The following is a 20,866-nucleotide window of genomic DNA, read 5'->3' as shown; positions in this document are numbered from 1 at the left end:
TTGAAATAATAAACACGGTACACTCACCTGCTTTGTGCAACAGTAGTGCACAATGCAGCCCCAAATCTCCTCTTCTCGAGTTCCCCTCCAGTGCTCTGAGCTCATCCGCTTCTCAGTACGCCACCATAGGAAGCCGCTTCTGATAGTCGCACACCTACAGGTTCACTCCTGAGCCAGGCTGTGTGCATCTATTAAAACACACAGAGTGGTTCGGCCCAGCCGCCTGCTTCTCTGTTCATAGGAATTGAATAACAGAAGCAGGAGCCAATGGCTCCCACTGCTGCCTCTGTGAGAGGAGAGCAAAGAGAGATCCACTGAAGACAGGCATAGCACTGGATCAAGATCAAGCTCAGCTAAGTATACGGGGGGACAGGGGGCGATACAAAAAATGTAAAAAAAAATGTAAAAAAATGTCCAGCCTTTAGAACCACTTGTAATGTAAAGGGAATCCATAAATTGAAGGAAGGATGGAAAGTGTACCTCTTTAGAAGATAGTTGACCTTCACATCTCCCAGCATTATATGTCTTTACAAACAGTATACAACAGGTCTGTGCCAGCAGTATACTGCACAGCTCCACCCAAGCAATATACACTATTCCTTTAAGATGTATACATCCCCTAGTACAGTGATGGCGAACCTTGGCACCCCAGATGTTTTGGAACTACTTTTCCCATGATGCTCATGCACTCTGCAGTGTAGTGGAGCATCATGGGAAATGTAGTTCCAAAACATCTGGGGTGCCAAGATTCGCCATCACTGCCCTAGTACCATGGGTGCTCAACCTGTGACCTCCAGCTGTTGTGGAACTACAGTACAAGTCTTATCGTGTCTCTGCCTTTGGGATTCATGCTTGTAACTGTCAGCCTTGCAATGCTTCATGGGACTTGTCATTTCCACAACAGCTTGAGGGCCACAGGTTGAGCACCCATGCAAGCTTTGCTTTTCCTGAGCAGTTTACATGCCAAAAAAAGGTATGCCAAGGAATAAGGACTAGTTACCAGTATTGCCTGTGGTCCCTTTGCAGCTGATCTTTTTCCTGTTACTGACTTAGGCCCCTTTCACACATACGGTCCAATCAGATCTGTCTGTCAGTTTTTCAGGCACACCTGATCAGATGCCCCATGCATCCCTATGGGGCAGTGGATGTCAGCAGAGACATGTCCGCTGACACCCGCTGCCATCCGATCCGATCCTGTCCGTCAAATCGGGATGAATGGAAACCCTATTTTCCATCCGTCCAGCGGATCAGATCGGATGGGATCGGATGAAAACGGACAGGCGGTCCATTCTCACTTGATTAACCCATAGGGGACAGCAGGGATCTGACAGCTCCGTCTCCGCCCACAGAGTGGAGACGGGGTTGTCATCCGCCTGCTCAGTGGGAATCGGCGGATCGATCACCCGCTGAGCAGAATGGCTCCATTGACGGAATGGAGCCGTGTGAAAGGGGCCTTACTGTGCTTTGCTCTGAACTCTGTTTCTTTAAGTGGATGCAGCCATCTTGGTAGAGGCAGGGCTTTGCTTCCTGATCTAGGAGCCTCCAGTAAGGAAAACGATGAGCACCACAGAAATAACATCGCTTCAAATCTCCGCAGACTAGCAGTCAGAGGCAGCAGATCTCATGTTGCAGATATATATATCTATGGGGTTATAGGCACAGGAATGCCTAAGCACATGCAGGGCTGGATTTATATATCAATGTCTTTACCCGAGATTCACACAACCTTCAACCATAATTTACAAATTTTTCACATAAGTTTTAATTAAAAAATGGGTAAATGTGGTGTGAATCTTTAGTGAAAATGTTAATAAATAGACCCCCATTTCTGGAGGAATTCCTAATATGTGTTGTTTAACATAGTAACAGTATACACCCTTTTATGCTCCTTTCACACAGGCACCGTGCGGTCTGACCAGCAGGGGATCTGTGAACAGAACCCCTACTGAATTGGAGCAGAACAGAACAGATGTCACTTTTGTGTAATCTAATATTCATAAAATAGTTTTTCTACTGTGTTTTCCTACCTCCTTGTAATTAAAGTGTTACTAAACCCACAACAGTAAAATCAGTATATATATATACACAGTATCTCACAAACGTGAGTACACCCCTCACATTTTTGTAAATATTTTATTATATCTTTTCATGAGACAACACTGAAGAAATGACACTTTGCTACAATGTAAAGTAGTGAGTGTACAGCTTGTATAACAGTGTAAATTTTCTGTCCCCTCAAAATAACTCAACACACAGCCATTAATGTCTAAACCACTGGCAACAAAAGTGAGTACACCCCTAAGTAAAAATGTCCCAATTGGGCCCAGAGTGTCAATATTTTGTGTGCCCAAAATTATTTTCCAGCACTTCCTTACCCCTCTTGGGCATGGAGTTCACAAAAGTTTCACAGGTTGCCACTGGAGTCCTCTTCCACTCCTCTATGATGAAATCACAGAGCTGGTGGATGTTAGAGACTTTGCGCTCTTCCACCTTCCGTTTGAGGATGCCCCACAGATGCTCAATAGGGTTTAGATCCAGAGACATGCTTGGCCAGTCCATAACCTTTACCCTCAGCTTCTTTAGCAAGGCAGTGGTCGTCTTGGAGGTGTGCTTGGGGTCATTATCATGTTGGAATACTGCCCTGCGGCCCAGTCTCCGAAGGGAGGGGATCATGCTCTGCTTCAGTATGTCACAGTACATGTTGGCATTTATGGTTCCCTCGATGAACTGTAGCTCCCCAGTGCCGGCAGCACTCATGCAGCCACAGACCATGACACTCCCACCACCATGCTTGACTGTAGGCAAGACACACTTTTCTTTGTACTCCTCACCTGGTTGCCGCCACACACACTTGACACCATCTAAACCAAATATGTTTATCTTGGTCTCATCAGACCACAGGGCATGGTTCCAGTAATCCATGTCCTTAGTCTGCTTGTCTTCAGCAAACTGTTTGCAGGCTTTCTTGTGCATCATCTTTAGAAGAGGCTTCCGTCTGGGACAACAGCCATGCAGACCAATTTGATGCAGTGTGTGGTGTATGGTCTGAGCACTGACAGGCTGACCCCCCACCCCTTCAACCTCTGCAGCAATGCTAGCAGCACTCATACGTCTATTTCCCAAAGACAACCTCTGGGTATGATGCTGAGCACGTGCACTCAACTTCTTTGGTCAACCATGACGAGGCCCGTTCTGAGTGGAACCTGTCCTATTAAACCGCTGTATGGTCTTGGCCACCGTGCTGCAGCTCAGTTTCAGGGTCTTGGCAATCTTCCTATAGCCTAGGCCATCTTTATGTAGAGCAACAATTCTTTTTTTCAGATCCTCTGAGAGTTCTTTGCCATAAAATGCTATGTTGAACTTCCAGTGACCAGTATGTGAGAGTGAGAGCGAAAACACCAAATTTAAAACACCTGTTTCCCATTTACACCTGAGACCTTGTAACACTAACGAGTCACATGACACCGGGGAGGGAAAATGCTGATGAGAAATGGTATTTAACAGTTTACATTTACTAAAATAAGTGCATTTCCATGTTCTGTGTACTGTGGGAGATCAGATATAGTGAATGCAGGGTCCTGGGTTTAGTAACGCTTTAAACTTTCTGCTGCATTTAAAAATATGAGCTTTCTGGACCCATGTTAGATCCATGGGTGTCTGTTCACATCTGACTACCTCATAACTGTCACGTTACGTCCAAAAATAGGAAAAAAGGAAGCAGACCTTTTTTTCCAGATCTGAATGGACTCTATTTACATCCAGCTGCCCATAGACTAACATAGAGCTTAAAATCAAGCCTACCTGAAAAACTGACAAGATGTAAAAGGGAGCCTCAATTTACAAGTGATGTGATCCTAATTCCTACAACACTGCTGGGAAACAGTTTAACCACTTGACCTCTGGGAGGTTTTACCCCCTTCATGACTAGTGTATGTTTTACTATTTAGCACTGTGCTACTTTAACTGGCAATTGCGCGGTCATGTAAAAAACGCTACGCAAATGAAATTTATATCATTTTTTTCCCCTGCAAAATAGAGCTTTTATTTGGTGGTATTTGATCACCACTGGGCTTTTTTTTATTATATAAACAAAAAAAAGACCAAAAGTGTTGAAAAAAAAGCAATGTTTTCTACTTTCTGTTATAAAACATATCCAATTAAAAAAAAATTGTATTTCTTCATAAATTTAGGCCAAAATGTACTCTGCTACATGTCTTTGGTTAAAAAAAATAAATAAATAAATCAAATTGGTGTATATTTTTTGGTTTGTGTATAAGTTAACCACTTAATCCCCGGAGGATTTGGCTGCTGAAAGACCAGGGGGTATTTTGCAATTCGGCACTGCGTGAATTTAACGGACAATTGCGCGGTCATGCGACACTGTACCTAAACGAATTTGACATCCTTTTTTTCCCACAAACAGAGCTTTCTTTTGGTGGTATTTGATAACCTATGCGATTTTTTGATCATGCGCTATAAACAAAAAAATAGCGTCAATTTTGCAAAAATAACAAAATTCCCCCCAAAAAAATGTAAAAATCAAAATCTTTTAACATTTTCGGCCAATTTGTTTTATGCTTCATATGTTTGGTAAAAAAAATCGCAAAAAGCGTATTTTGATTGGTTTGCGCAAAAGTTATCGCGTTTACTAACAAAGGGAAAGATTTTTGTCATTTTTGTTGTTTTTTTTTAACGCGTAATGGCGGCGATCTGCGATTTTTTTGCGGTACTGCGACATTGCGGTGGACAGATCGGACCCTTGACTGACATTTTTGACACTTTTGGGGTTACCAGTGACATTTCTACAGTAATCAGTGCTATACAAATGCACTGTTACTGTAAAATTACACTGGCAGTGAAGGGGTTAACTTTATTTGAGAGGGAGGGGCTGTGTGTGTCCCTAGGGGTGTGATTCTAACTGTGATTGGCTGTGGCTTGAGCTGTAGGAACAGTGATCAACGGTCCTACATAGTAGAACCATATGATCATTGTTTCCACACAGGGGAGAATGACAGGCGGCTTGTTTACACTAGCCGCCTGCCTTTCTCCCTCTCCCCCGACGATCGCTGAGTGGCCAGCGGACATCGGGTCCGCCGGTCACATGCGCGGGGGGTCCGTGACCGCGCGGGAGCGTGCCGCCGGTGGCGCGCGCTCGCTCCCCAGAGCTTCACAGGCTAGTGACGTATATATACGTCACTCTGCCTGTGAGGGGCTGACCGCCGCAGTATATGTACTTGCGGCGGTCGGCAAGTGGTTAAAGCATCTACAAACTATTATGTATATATACTGCAATTTACGCAGCTATCGATGCTATACCATAACAGCGGTGATCAGCGACTCATAGTGGGAATGTGATAGAGTGGCAAGCAATCTGGAACTAACAGACACTATCTGGGAGGGTCACTAACTTGCTTGTGACACTAATACAGTGATCAGTGATAACACTGTATGCTGGCACTGTACTAATGACACTGGCTGGGAAAGGGGTGAACATCTAGCAGCAATCAAGGGGTTAACTGTGTGCCCACCAATGTGTAACGTGTGCTGCTTTTACTTTCTGATCTGGCTGTTTTTCCTCCCTGCTTTTTAGGGAGAAAAAGCAGCCAGATCCCTGTTCCTATGCCCACGGAGTTCTGTGTGTTTGTTTGTAAACACAGGTCTCTGAGTGTGATTGGACACAGTCAAGCTGATTTCTGCCAAAATCATTGACTGAATTCAGCTGCCAAACTCATGCTGTGTCCAATCTAATGTCCAAAACCAGAAGGCAGGCGGCAGCGTACAGGTACGTTGTCTGGCTTCCTGTGCCACAAGCCTGCTGTAAATCTACTGTCGACAAGCTATAAGTAGTTTATGGTAAAGTGACACAAAATTATGTTCTTATTCTCCAAAAAATAATCCATACATATCTATAAGACAATCCTAAAATAGATTAGAATTGATTGCAGTTCCAGAAATAATTAGTGCTGCAAAACTTTAAATCATAATCAATAAACCACACAATCATAAGGTGCCAATGTATTAATTGACATGAAAATAAAAACAAAATAAAGGTCATATCAATGTAATAAATAACCTCCAATCTCCCACATGTTCTAATGCAATATAATTGTGCAAAAATAAAATTAATATTCCAAAATTCACAGAATCCCCTTATAATCCCCAAGTGTTCAAGTGCAGTCTACACTTTCGGATTATAAGTGGATTCTATGAAAGTTGGATTATTGATTTTACTTAGGTTTTTGCACAATTATATTGCATTAGAACACATGGGAGATTGGAGGTTATTTATTATATTGATATGACCTTTATTTATTTTTAATTTCATTAAATTTAATAAGTTGGCACTTTATGAAAGTGTGGTTTATTTATTATGAATTTTGATGTTTTGGTGTACTAATTATTTATGGCACATCATTGCAATCAATCCTAATCTATTTTAGGATTGTAATATAGTGCTTTGTGTTCTTTTTATTTGCAGCAGCAGTAGAATTGGGTTTCTATTTTGTGGTTGCACATTTTACTTTGCGAAATGTCCTGAATGTGGTGTAGGGGAGATCCAATAATCCATACACATCCACTAATTATTGGTCCTGTAATCTTTTTTTTTTTCATGAAAATATTTCCTACTGTGCTTTCTGCCTTATTGTTATATCCTGTGTGAGCTCCCGAATTTCTCTTTTCCCCTCCTCTATTCCATGTGTTTGGAATGCACTGCACGTTACTTGCAGTCATGTGCACTGCTCTTTGCACAATAAAAATCTCATAATCCATAACCCCTAGTTCATCATGTCAGGAGCAAGTAAGGGATGGTGGCTACGTTCCTACATGTGGGACCATGGAGAGCAAATGTAGCCACCCTCTAATAGGATTTTTTTTTTAAACCAGAGTTTAGTGTCACTTGAAACATGATTGATTTAAAAGAAAGAAAACATTTTGTGGGTTTTTTTTACGGTGCTATAGAAATTATGAGTAAACAATTCGTAATACAAAACTTCATCATTTATTGGTACAAAGTTAAAATTAATCAGGTTAAAAATCATTACACATATGTTACATAGTCACTGGTGTGTAATATTGTGGCACATGTTCCCAACATGTTTCGCCCCCTAAGGCTTCTTCAGGGGATATGAAGACTCTATTGATGTGGAAACTATACCTAAAAACAATAATGGGTCAATCAATAATACAGTAACCAATCATTATGCCAAACTAAATTACATACAGATATTAAATTATTCACTCTATCAAACCATTGCATGCTTACCCTCTGTAACCGTTAAAGGCCAATGCATGATTGAAAATTTAACAGCCATCAACATCCACAGTGGTCCAAAAACAGATACAATAAATGTTCAGGTAGAGACCAGACTATCAGATATAGAAAAGAGGGGCACCTTTAACTGGAAGTTTTGAAGGCAGGAGACACCCCTACCCCCCATTTACACAGACCATGAAAATGTCATGTTCACATAACTGAATAAATCTACTAATGCTTTTATACAAGCTTTTAAAAACAAATATTAACACCTCAGATCAAAAATGTATTGTAATATAAAACTTTTAGTAATCAACCAGTTTCAAGTTTCAACAAGTTTATTTAGATGTCTATACAATTGTCAATCGTCGAAGAAGGAAAATTTGCTTTCAAAATGGGGCATCTGGGAATGGTATATATGAGCTAGGTATGCTGGAGCTGCTGGAAGTTGTGCTTTATTATACTAGCGCTCTTCCTTTTTATTGGCTAACCGTGTAAGCTTGCTTTCAACTTTTGTCACAAAAGACCTTTGCACTAGTGCTATATACAGCATCGACAACTTAATGCGTGAAAGTATGCAAATCAGCAAAAGCAGATTATGAGAGACCAAGCGAAGCCAGCTTGATTTTTTGAAAGGTTACAGCATGGCAGTAGTTGAAATTCTTGCAAACCTGTTGGTAGTTAGGAGTTGACATTTAATTACATCTGGGATCATTAGCCACATGCCTATCAATGCTAAGCCAATATTTACAGCAGTGAAATTGAAACAAAATTTGTGTTAAATCACTGTAACCTTTTTTGGGAGCTGTGAGGCTCATGGATAATACTGGCTGTTGGCACCACCAAGTCTCCCTGCCGGTGGGAGTATTAGGGATAATTCTAGGCTGGCTTTTCACTGAGCTCTGCCTTTGGAATGTGAATGTAAAATATCCCTGGCTGGGTATGTGTGTACTTCTATCTATTATCACAAGTGGATATTTTCTGTTTCTGTTCTTACAACTTTCATTGCTGCGTGTCAGAATAGGAAATTACAGCATGCATTACTAAGCTATGAATTTTTTACAGCAGGCAATAATTGTATTTTAACGTACGCTAGAGATTTCCAGAAATGTAAAACAAAATGAAACATCGATAGGGGAAGTCGTAATTATGAGAAAAGGCTTAGGCTTTGTGTCAAGTTCTGTGAGAGGGAAGATACTTATATTTTTATGTCTTCAAATGCCGAAATAATAAACATATAGGGAACAGATTTGAACCATCCTGACACAAAGTGTCAGTATATGCACATTACTCATAACTTTTATTTTACATTTTTAGGGCTTATAAGTGCAGATTTCAGAAAGGATACTTAGCAAGTGTTCTCTATGCTAAGCAGATGATATGCTTAAAATGTAGCTTTTAACCCCCCCCCCCCCCCCCCCCTTTTTATGATTAGCTTCCTCTTCGCCTCTTAAACCCCCTTGGTCCACTGTCAGAGGCCATTCAGTCTCATTCAATTACCCCCCTTCACTGTCTATGGCCAGCTTATGCCTGAGACAGGGACACCCAGAAACAGTCCACACAGGTTTGTCCTGCACTTTTATTTAGGAAGGCAGCAAATTATTACAGTTTCATTGCAAGAAGGCTTTGTACAACAAATGAACAAAACATCTACTCACCTGAGCTACTAACCAAACTTAGGTCAGTTCCTGCCTTCTAACGGGATCCCCAAATCAAACAGTCAGGACATTTTACCTTTTTAGTAGTCTGTCTGCAGTCAACCGTTTCACCCAGCAGCAGGCTTCCATGGCAGAGAGGGCAAGAGAGTGAGCCCCGAACCTCAGCCAACTCACATATACAGTATGAAGGCCTTTGCACAGCTGAGACAAATAGTGAAGTCTGGTTACCAGATAATATGTGGACCTTGGAATGGAGGCTGTTCCCACCCAAGCCTCCAGTCAGTAGGACCCAGAACAGGACTTAATAAGATTCCAAGAAAACAAAAATGTGTAGGTGAGAAGCCTAGGTGACACATATACACTATATTGTCAAAAGTGTTGGAACGCCTGCCTTTGCATGCACATGAACTTTAATGGCATCCCAGTCTTAGTCGGTAGGGGTCAATATTGAGTTGGCCCACCCTTTGCAGCTATAACAGCTTCAATTCTTCTAGAAAGGCTGTCCACAAGGTTTAGAAGTGTGTCTATGGGAATGTTTGACCATTCTTCCAGAAGCGCATTTGTGAGGTCAGGCACTGATGTTGAACAAGAAGACGTGGCTTGAAATCTCCACTCTAATTCATTCAATGGTTGAGGTCAGGACTCTGTGCATGCCAGTCAAGTTCCTCCACCCCAAACTCACTCATCCATGTCTTTATCAACCTTGCTTTGTGCACTGGTCCAAATCATTTGGTGGAGGGGGGATTTAGTGTGTAGGGTTGTTTTTCAGGGGTTGGGCTTGGCCCCTTAGTTCCAGTAAAGGAAACTCTTAAGGAGTCAGCATGCCAAGACATTTTGGACAATTTCATGCTCCCAACTTTGTGGGAACAGTTTGGGGATAGTCCCTTCCTCTTCCAACATGACTGCACACCAGTGTACAAAGCAAGGTCCATAAAGACATGGATAAACGAGTTTGGGGTGGAGGAATTTGACTGGTCTGCACAGAGTCCTGACCTCAACTCAATAGAACACTTTTGGGATGAATTAGGACGCAGACTGCGAGCCAAGCCTTCTCTCCAACATCAGTGACTGACCTTACACATGCTCTTCTGGAAGAATGGTCAAACATTTCCATAGACACACTCCTAAACCGTGTGGACAGCCTTCCCAGAAGAGTTGAAGCTGTTATAGCTGCAAAGGGTGGGCCAACTCAATATTGAACTGTATGGACTAAGACTGGGATGCCTTTAAAGTTCATCGGCATGTAAAGGCAGGTGTCCCTATACTTTTGACAGTATAGTGTATATTGACCGCAATCCTGACACCCAGTCCAGACTGAATATACAGTATACTTCAAAGAGCCCTCTACAAAAAAGAGTGCTAATTCCTTAAAACAACAACACATAATAGCCAAATAAAAGCAATGTTGTACTTATTGGACTTCAACAGAATAAATTCTGATTTTTCAGTACTTTTTTTTTTTTTTTTACTGAGTGGGTCATAAATGTGTAATTTAGAAGGACAGGAATATTCCAAACCTAGATGGGCAGTTTCAAAAATGGATTTTACTGAATGCTGCTTGAGCACAATACGTTTTGGAGTTTTTATATTTTACAAACTGTTTTCCAATTCATTTTTTTTGTGCATCTTTTTTGTTTTTGCAGTTGCTTTTTCGGGTCTGGGATTCACCTCTTTCTACCTGGCAGGCAAGCTGCATTGTTTTACAGAAGTGGGGCAAGGAAGGAGCTGGCGTCTCTGTGCTGCCATTTTGCCTTTATATTGTGCTATGATGATCGCCCTCTCACGGATGTGTGACTACAAACACCACTGGCAAGGTAAGAAGTCTTGTATAATGAGCACTAAATGGGCTACAGCTTGCAGTCTAAATTCTTGACCTAAGGATAAAAATACCCACTCAAATCTCAACCATAATACAAAATCCTGACTAAAGAGAAGCCAGATTGCAGGAGAGCTGTGTTAAGAAAAGCCTTTCTGTAAAAAAAAGATCATTACAGCATAATTACAGTTTGACGTTGAACATTTTAGGCAAAGACTAGATCTCCTGGAACAATGTGCTGAAAACTGAATAATCAAAGACAGAGTTGTAAATATGTTGTCTCTGTTTTATTGAGATGAATACAAACAATTCTATAAAAAAAAAAAAAAAAAATAGAGTTACTTAGTCAGAGTAACACTACAGATGTTTTCTGCCAACTAAAAGAAGTAATTTCAGAAGACCCTTATAACAACTGTAAAGCATGTTGGTGTAAATGTTATGGTTTGCTATTGCTCTGCTGCTTCAGAGTCTGGGCAGTCATTGAGACAACTCTACAGTCTGCATTATATGAGACGGTGCTTAATGAGAATGTGAAGACATCAGTCCAAAAGTTGAAGCAATAGAGTTTTTTTTTTTTTAACACAATAATGATTCGATGCACACAAGCATATCCACCAAGGAAGGGTTTTAGACTTCCCTAGTCAAAGCCCTAATTTGAATTCCATTGAAAATGTATACATTTTAAAACAGACAATTGTAAATGGATGGTTTTAAGTCATCCACTGGGTTTTTTTTTTTAGTTTTGCATAGAGTGGAGATGAATTGGAACACCTGTAAGTTTTTTTTGCAGTCTGTGCTCCCGTTAACTATTTCCTATCCATTGACGTACCCATACGTCGGTGGTTTCAGTAGTTGTCCTTGGATGATCAAGGAAAAAGAGGGATGGCACACTATGGTATACATATTCCATAAAATACTGGCAAGAGAGTGTCAAATTGAAACATAAAATTTATTGAATGTAAATGAAAGTTAAAATAGCCAAACCGATCCTGAGATCTCCGGTTCTCCCTGGGGTGCTGTGGGAATCCCAAGCCATGGAAAGCAAGGCAATCCAATCCCAAGATGATAGAGGAGAGGTGGTGTGGGACCTCCGGTGTGCGAGAAAGCGTAGCAGCGGCTAGAGGAGACTCGAGGGGTACTGTGTGCGGCCGCTACACAGACCCGAGGCTGGATCCTCCGCGATCGCCGGAACTGTCGCGCAGATGACGTCACCGGAAGTGACGCCCGGAGCCTCAATGGAACGCTTGGCCGGATGTAAACAGTGACACGCACGCTTCTGTTTTCCGCAACTACATGTTTCGCGCCATGCGCTTTGTCCTTGGATGATGCCTCCCTTGGCATGGTTTTTTAGAGCTGGCAGTCGGCTCTCTTGTAATAGCAATTGGATCGGCTTACTAGCTGCTTGATTGCTATTACAACCAGTGGGAGGGGACGTACCCCCCCTCCTGCCACCTTTTCTCAGACTCTCCCGTCCCATCTGGAGACCCGAGTGACCAGCCAGCACATTTTTCGGCTGGCTGGACAGCCAAGTAAAGCCATGATTCGCTTTGATTAGCTGTTCATAACAATAATCCGGCAGCGATGACATAACTTTCGGTTTACTAGGAAACCATCAACGGCAGTTTTCAAAGCATTCAAAAACACAGATCTTAGCGTTTGAATGTTTTTCAGTGGAGGGGAAGGATTTGGGGTCTCTCCATAAATAATACCTGTCACATGCCTATTGCTGTCACAAGGATGTTTACATTACTTGTGACAGCAATAAAAGTGATAAAAAAAAAAAATCTAAAGCAACAGTGTTAATATAAAAAATCAAATAAATTAATAATGAAAAAAAAAAAGAAATGTAAAGTGCCCCCATCCTCCCCTGTATAGGTGAATGCTTGTGTCAGTCATTCACACACGCAAAAAGCGATCTTCCCACATATGTGAGGTATCACCGCGAACATCAGATCATGGGCAGTAATTCTACCATCAGACCTGTAAATCTAAAGTGGTAAACTGTAAAAGCTTTTAACGAATCGCCTATGGATAGTTAAATTTAGGCAGTTTGTCGCTATTGCACGGGTGTGTGCAATTTTAAAGTGTGACATGTTTGGTTTCTATTTACTTGGTGTAACATCATCTTTAACATTTTACAAAAAAAATTGGATTATGTATTGTGTTTTTTTTTTAAAGAGGATTTTTTTTCCTAAAAAACTGCGTTTGAAAAACCACTGCACAAATACTGAGTGGAGTGAGATAAATTGCAAAAACCTACAAATTTATTGTCTAGGGCCTCTGCTTTAAAAAATATATAATGTTTGGGGGTTCTAACTTATTTTCTAGCTACAAATACTGATTGTTACATGTGAACTTAAAGTGCCAGAAAAGGCCCGGACTGGAGGTGGTTAAGGAGACTAACCCTTTCTATTTTTTCCGTGTTTACAATGATCTTTGAAAGTGAACGTAAAAGAAAATACCCAATTTTGGGTTGTCCCCAGAAAAGTCATAGAGGGGAAATCTTCCAATTGGAACCCTAATTCTGATGACCTGGGAAGCCCCAATGGATTCCCTTAATGTGCGGGGATTTCCTCTCACTCCTGTTTTGGCTATCAAACATGAAGTGAAGGCAAATTTCCCCAAGAGGACACAGATGACAAAAAAAAAAATAAAAAAATAAAAAATCGAACATGGCCAAAATCCTCTCTTACTCTATCCTAAATTTAAAAATTAAAAAAAAAATAGTTCTTTTTTAACTTCCACCTTAGTATGTGTATATCCAATTTGTAAATATAATATTACTTTGTCATGCTTACAGGTTTCCTCAGGATGATAAAATAATGAAATAAAGGCTAGCAGGTCAGGGCTTGTGTAGCCTTTCTACAAATCTGGTCTTGTCAGTCTGTGGGGACTCAGAAAGGTTGGAAAGGTTGGACAAGGTAAAACAACTGACTTGCTTGTTTGCAGGCTGAGAAACAGGGCAAATATGAAGATGAGAATAATGGCAACTACAGGAATGTAGCCAGCAACTAGTCAGGTCATAAAATGAGTGTTAGCATGCACATTCCAGCTACTAGCAGGTAGGGTGTGTGTTTTTGATATGTTTACATGGAACCTTTTTATATTTGACTAGTGTATCTTAGTAATGTTCTATATTTTCCAGATGCCTTTGTGGGTGGTGTGATTGGTCTTGTGTTGGCCTATGTCTGCTATCGACAGCATTATCCACCATTGACACACTCTTCCTGCCACCGTCCTTCTGTATCTCTTCATCAGGTCAGTGCCCCAAAGAAGGAGGAGCCAGCAGCCACCGAGAATACAGACAGCTTAATGCATGAGTCCATGACAGAGGGGCCTGTATGACCACCAAGTAGTGTTATCTGACTTGTAGCCTCATGTAGCCTCTTTGGAGAGGTTTCCTGCACTGTGTGTACAGCAGCACACATCTTATATGTGACCAGCAACTCTGCAATGTATGCAACGTCAACAATCCCAGCGTGAAGTCCGGGAGGCAGGAACTACATCAACAGACATTGAAATCTTTACGTATCGTTCTATGATGGTGCTGTGTGTCTGTATTCTTGGTTGTGTTCACTTCTGTTTTTCTTAAAAGCATTTACACTCCATGGTGGACAGACTACCTGTGCAGAACAGCGTTGTGGACCAATATCAGTGTCAATCTCTGCCTCCCCATACCCACACAAATGAAAGTTGATTATATTGCGCAATCAATTTATAATTTTCTTTTTTTGATGCAGCCTTGTTTTGGTAGGTTTCCCTGTGTTTCATCTGGGACCTCTGTCAACCTGCAAATTCTTTTCACCATGATGTCCTTCGAACAGACCAAGGTTCCTGATTTGGGGTCTGTTTTTTTTGCAGAAGAGCACTGATGAGCAATTGACCACACAGGTCCTTTGCATGGATCCTCTTGAATGCCACACTTGACAACCTTGATAAAACCTCTTGTCCTTTAAGACTTATACAGATTGCTGTTCGTGTCCACACTGCCTCTGACATCATTTATCATTTTGTCTACTTAGTTAGAAGGTTCTGTCCCAACACAGTGCAGGCGTCTAACTCATTACTACAGCACTTCTCTTGCCTCACATTACATCTGTGAATTCTTCCGTGCTACACTCATCTTGTATCACTGATGGGTGCAGATGGTTTTCTTGTTTCCTTGTGCACTCCTGATGTTCCTTGTTTAGTTGCTGTATAACACAGACTCTTTGAAATATCACCGTTAGACACTTAAACAATAGTGTTTTGTATTGGCTAAAAGGATAAATATGTTTCAGTGTATTGTTGCAACCGTCCATGCATGAAATATTTTTTTTATTTTGAATTTGATCAGAAAACTGATATGATGCATGTAAAGGTTTTTTCCACTGTGCATATCCAAAGAGCGCTCTGGTCACATGTTGTCTGTGGTACCCTCCTAAGATCTGGAAAATGTTCCTCAGCACATAGTGACCACTGTCATTTTCTTTATCTTGGTGCTAAGATGAGTTGTGTGGTCTTAGAAAAAGTATTTACTTAGGAATACGCATATGATCTTTCCTTTTAGCTGCCTAACACACTGCATTTCTAAAATGAATAAGTAAGAATGGGTACTTTCTACATATTTTCAATGTAAGATAATCTCTACATTCAAGGGTGAGTATTCAGCACCTGAGTGACCCTCTTTTCCTGCTTAGAGGAGGGTATCTATTGCAGGAGGGTCCTGTGTTCCCTTGGATGGTCAGTAGACCAGACTTTCTGGGGCTCTATTGCAATTTTTTCCTAGTGGGGATTGCATAAATGTGGAGGCCTTAGTTATACTTGATCAACAGGAGATACTGTAGGTTCCTCCTCTGCAATCAAGCTTCCGTTTTCTTTGGAGGTCCTCTTAAATTCAGTCACTTTTGCTATCATCAGTCAGTTGAAAGTTAATTGCAGTAGCACTATGATTTCTGCCCCTTACTCCACAGTGGGACATTTTACTCTCTTCATGGGTAGCCTACTTGATTCTTAGAATTACGCTATTGGTAACTGGTAAGGCAGGGTTACAGTGTGCTCTTGATATATAAAAAATGGTGAAACCAAAGAAACTGCGCAAAGGAATAAATAACTAAAAGGGCTGAATAGCCACGTGAAAAAGCACAAAGGATAAAAATCTTTGAGGAATTTCTTCCCCACTGTGAGCTGCAAACAAAAAGCTAAGGTGCTGTGACAAATTTACAGTGTGCTCTTTCACAACCTAGGAGCATCTCTGGGTGTTCAGTTAGAAGGAACTCCTTTAGAAGAATTCAGGTATAGTACCTCTCAGTTTCTACCATTCTTATGGGTCGTTCCCTTTCAATCGTTAAAATGTTACGTTATGATGAGTGTCACTCCCGTGGCTGTCCCATTACTGGTTGTCTCATCAAGTAACCTCTATCATAGTCCTCCCGTTCCCTGAAGTTAAGGGTTAGGTATGCTAGACTTGAACATTCTCCAGTAACCGGCCAGTCTCCATTTTGGACAGAATTGCTTTACCTACTACCCCTTATGGATTTGTTGTATTTTTCCTAGCTTTTTGGTCCTGTAAAATGTTTTTTTGTTGACCGCATTTTGCTGTTGGTCTAGTTTTCTTTTTGTTAGCGTATTTTGTTTTTCACCTTTTTTATTCGATTTTTACTTGGTCCTTTTACTTGGTTGTTGGTTGGTTGTGTAACTAAGGGTGCTATAGAAAATAAAACCAAGAGCAATGAGCATCAGGGATCTGCTCTGTGACCTTCAAATGGCTTCCCAGCTAAGTTCTGCCACATTCTTCCTATTTCACTGAGCCAATACAATATTACATTAGCGATACAAGGTTTGTTTTATTTGTATGGAAAATGGGAAAGAAAGTTTTTGGTATTTTGGAAGATTAAAATACTCAGAAGTGTTTGTCACTTACTTGTTAATCCCTAAATCAACTAAATATTGTAAGCAATGTTTAGGTTTGCATTTACTTTTCCTACCATAAAAAAGATCAGTACAATAACTGTTTATGCTTTAAACGAGATAGGCAATGTTAGCTTATGGTGCAGAGTGATGCCTAACCTAACGTACACTCGTATCAAATCTCCCGGGAACCCGTGTGTTTATTCTTATCAATCCTGCATCAAAATCCTTTGTGCTATTAGTGCTAAATTGCTCCTTTTATAATAGTGTTAGGGAAACCTAATAAAGAAAATGCTTCCAGGCTACACCTACCCGATAATATGAGTATCTCTTTTGCTAGATTTTGTTCATCTCTTAAACCTTCTGAACCGTGTCAATGCCAGATGGCTATACACAAGTCAGACAAGATAGAAAGCTTGAGCAACCCTCTGCTACTGATGGGGTAAAGAAACTTCAATATTGATTTCAAAATTATTAATTGAAAGGCACATTTTCTTTCTCACAAGCTGCGCTGCAGGCTTGTCTCACGTCAGCGTCTTAACTGATATTTCAGTGCTTAGAATCAACCCGAGTTTCTGGAAGGAAAACAAATGCTAGATGAGGTGCCTAGAGGAAGCTGGCTCAGCCACTGAACATGAAGCTTTCTAGATCAGTCCTGCCCAGCAATGCACACCTACAGGTATAAATACTTTGCTTTTAGTTCTAAGCATTGGATTTAATAAACAGTAAGAAACAAACCCTTTTTCTGCAGCTATGATGAAACTGCCCTGGTTTAAAAACAGCAAAAATAAATCTAGCTTCAGGTGTAGGACAAGAAAACGGAGACATAAAAATCTATTCCATCTAATACATATAGAAGTACAAAACACAATGAAACCAGTGGGTATTTTTGTGTGAGACAAGGGAAAGATTTGGTTTAGATAAGGCAAATTTTTGGTTAGTGGATATCTGTACCACTATATTCATTGGCTTTTTAAAAATACTGTTTAAAATGTTGTTCTACCCCTCTACCCTTAACATGATACCAGCCCATTAAGCCAGGTCTACAGTACTGTATTTCCAGGGTCGTCCTAAAAGGGGAGTTCCAGTCCCTCAAGTCAAATTTTTTTAATACTCCGCTGTAATTTGGTCTACTTTGTATGCAACATGTAGATAGTATTTATAGTATAGTCCTTTTAATTTATGTTTAAATAGAGTAAAACTACCTGGATCTCGGAAGCTGGCCAGTGTGGGCGTCTGAAGCCCTCTTGTATCTATTTCCGAGATTCGTTGCAGCTGGCTACCCAGCATGCACCTCCCGATCTCGCATCTGTGCAGTAATGCCACTGTGCAGCGCTCCTTCCTCCTGACACGTTGCCATAGCAACTCCTCCCATTTGCATCATTTTTGGTGGAAATAGCATGAGATTTTGGTATTAGGCGACTCCCATGGACTCCTGGGATACATGTTGTCGATATCCTAGGTGTCCATGGGAAGCGCCTAATTACGTCATTGCCTAGGCGGAAGTGCTCCAGGAGATAATGAATTAAAGGTATTTAGAAAATAATATAAAAAAGTTACCATATAACAACAAAATGGGGATGGGCATTGGATTTATTGTAATTGAAAAAAAATGAGTGGAACTCCGCTTTAATATTGATTGGACCCTGGGCAAACATTTTCTTGCCCCCCCCCCCCCCACAATCTCACTCTCACAATACACAGGACCCCCACCCCTATTCTACCTCCACCATTACATAGGACCCCTTCCCCTATAATACCCCCTGTCATTACACAGGGCCCCTTCCCTCAAACTAACCCCATCATTATACATGATCTCCCTCCTCCATCATTACACAGGACCCCTCCTCCATACTACCCCATCATAACAATGGACCTTCCCTCCCATAATACCCCATAATAACACAGGACCCCCTCCCCCATACTACCCCTATCATAACACAAGACTCCCTTCCCCATACTACCCCCATCATTGCACAGAACCACCCTCCGCTATACTACCATCAATAGATAGGACCCCCTTTCCCAGGCTACCCCCATCATTACACAGAACCCCCTCCCCCATACTACCCCCATCAATACACAGGACTTCCTTCCCCATGCTACCCATATCATTACACAGGACCCCCTCCCCCATACTACCATAATCATTACACAAGACACCCTCCCTGGACAAGGTTTACCTAATGGAGCTGGCCAATCACGACATAGGCTGCAGACATAACACCCAATCAATCACCAATGCCCCCAAGATTCAATTCCTTTCTCATCTCCTGAGTAATAGACAATTTCACTTATCAACTATTTGTGGGCAGTATGGGTTCAAGGGGCAGCTCAGCTGCTTTGGGCCCCACAACAATGACAGGGCCCAGGGGAGCTTTCCCTTTTGCCCCGCATTATAGACGGCCTTGTGTATTTCTATGGCTGAAGGTTATGAGCATGTGGGCCAATATTCAGGCTAATACTAGTCTAGGTGGGTGGTTTAACCCCCTTAGCGGTAATCCCGAGCGTGACTCGGGGTTGATTTTTCATATCAGGATCGGTAACCCTGAGTCACGCTCGGGGTGGATTGCAGAGAGCGCAGCGGTGTTCTCTTACCTTATCCTGGCGATCCAGCGATGATCTCTCATTGCTGAGATCGCCAGCTGAGAGTCCCGCCGCTCCTCCGTCCCTCCGTCGGTGTGATCACTTCCTAGTTCCGTTCCCTGCAGCAGCAATGCTGCATGGGAGCGGAACTAGGGAGGGAAATTAAAAAAAAAAAAAAAAAAACGTTACACAAAACACATTTTATATTATATATATATATGCATATATATATATATATATGTATGCATATATATATATATGTATATATATATATATATATATATATATATATATATATATATATATATATATGCACACACACATATATCTATATATAATATATAATTCATGAGTTATAATCTAATCAATAATATAATTTTATTATATATATTATATATTAAATAATAAAATAATATTATTGATTCGATTATAATTCATGCGTTTGTGTTTCAAATTTATCACATCTGGGATGTCTACTAGACTCTTGTTTTGGTCAGGTTTAAGTCAGTAATTACTAAGAATTGTAGGCCTATAATACATAACGCCAAATTTCCATGAAAACAATTGTACCGCTTTTGGTATGTAATTCCTGACATAATCATACCGCCAGGGAGGTTAAGAGTGCTAATGGCCACTGAGGTCTCTTTTTTCATCAATGTAGAGGAGATTCATAGTAGCTACTGTGCAATAGGATTCCCCATCGTCCGGTTCCATGTGGAGTGATTCATTATGCGGCAGCGTGGTTCAGGGGCTTTATCTTCCTAGGCATGCTATCTGCATATTGTTTTTAATGATAATTCCTTACTGCTACTTACTAAGTTAATAAAAATGACACAGTGGGACATCACTTGAAGAAATTCAAAGAATTTCACAGCGAAAACCTTTTTTTTCTTTTTTTGTATTAGTGCACACAGAACCTGAGGGAAAGGTTTTGTTTGTTTCAATAAGTCTTTTCAGAAAAGCCTGTTGCCCTTCAGCATCAGGATGAGGTTTTGTAAAGGGTGCCAGTTTTTTGGATCCCCTTCTTGAAGCACATGTCTGGTGCTGAAGGTTCTGCAGAGAAAAGCATGGTCATGGGGAAAGTGGGGTGGCACACACTGAAAGCTTTTGCTCTTCAAGATGATAGCCTATTTTTATTTATTTTATTGTTTTAAAGCATTTAGCCTACAAGTGTTGGCAAATTGTATTAGTCAAATCTAATACCTACATTGTCTAGTTTTAAAACTCCGGGATTTTATTTGTTCAACCTCAGAACATTCAGTTAACAGGGAATTGTCACAAATGAAAAGAGAAGTTGAGCATGTATTAGTTAATTAGACAAAATAACATATTCCCTCAGTTCTCTCTGTGTCAGTATAATACAAAATTCACTTTGGGTGCAAAAATTCCCCGCTGTGTCTAGGCACAGAACGGTGTCAAGAGCTTTGACTATGCAATTTAATGCAAAGATGTTGAAGATAAAAAGTCCCACAACCTTTGATTTTTCCACTGCTGATTACTTGACGGTGACATCATGAATTTAAAAACTAAACATAGATTCTGGAATGCTTTAGTCTGAACTACATTGCCAAGATCTTACTTCACATGTGACAGATTCACTTTAAAATGAAATTATTAATCATTTCCGTAATTATTTAAAGCTCAACAGCTATAAAATATTCT

The 20,866-nt window shown here is 40.8% G+C and overlaps 1 protein-coding gene across 1 annotated transcript in view; it reads left to right on the top strand.

The window, feature by feature from the left end:
- The window catches only part of PLPP4 (phospholipid phosphatase 4), a 204,323-nt gene extending 189,746 nt beyond the window's left edge, over window positions 1–14,577 (top strand). Inside the window, exons 6-7 of the mRNA XM_082266782.1 lie at window positions 10,557–10,727; window positions 13,875–14,577. Of these exons, the coding sequence (XP_082122908.1) occupies window positions 10,557–10,727; window positions 13,875–14,074 (371 nt within the window). The 3' untranslated portion in view covers window positions 14,075–14,577. The remainder of the gene's footprint in view (window positions 1–10,556; window positions 10,728–13,874) is intronic.
- Window positions 14,578–20,866: the final 6,289 nt, after the last annotated feature.

Source organism: Pelophylax lessonae (assembly GCF_965119305.1).
Source record: "Pelophylax lessonae genome assembly, chromosome: 9".
In the NCBI taxonomy this organism is placed as follows: Eukaryota; Metazoa; Chordata; class Amphibia; order Anura; family Ranidae; genus Pelophylax; species Pelophylax lessonae.
The sequence above is the reverse complement of the archived record's forward strand: the minus strand, read 5'-3'. Positions and strand labels throughout refer to the sequence as shown.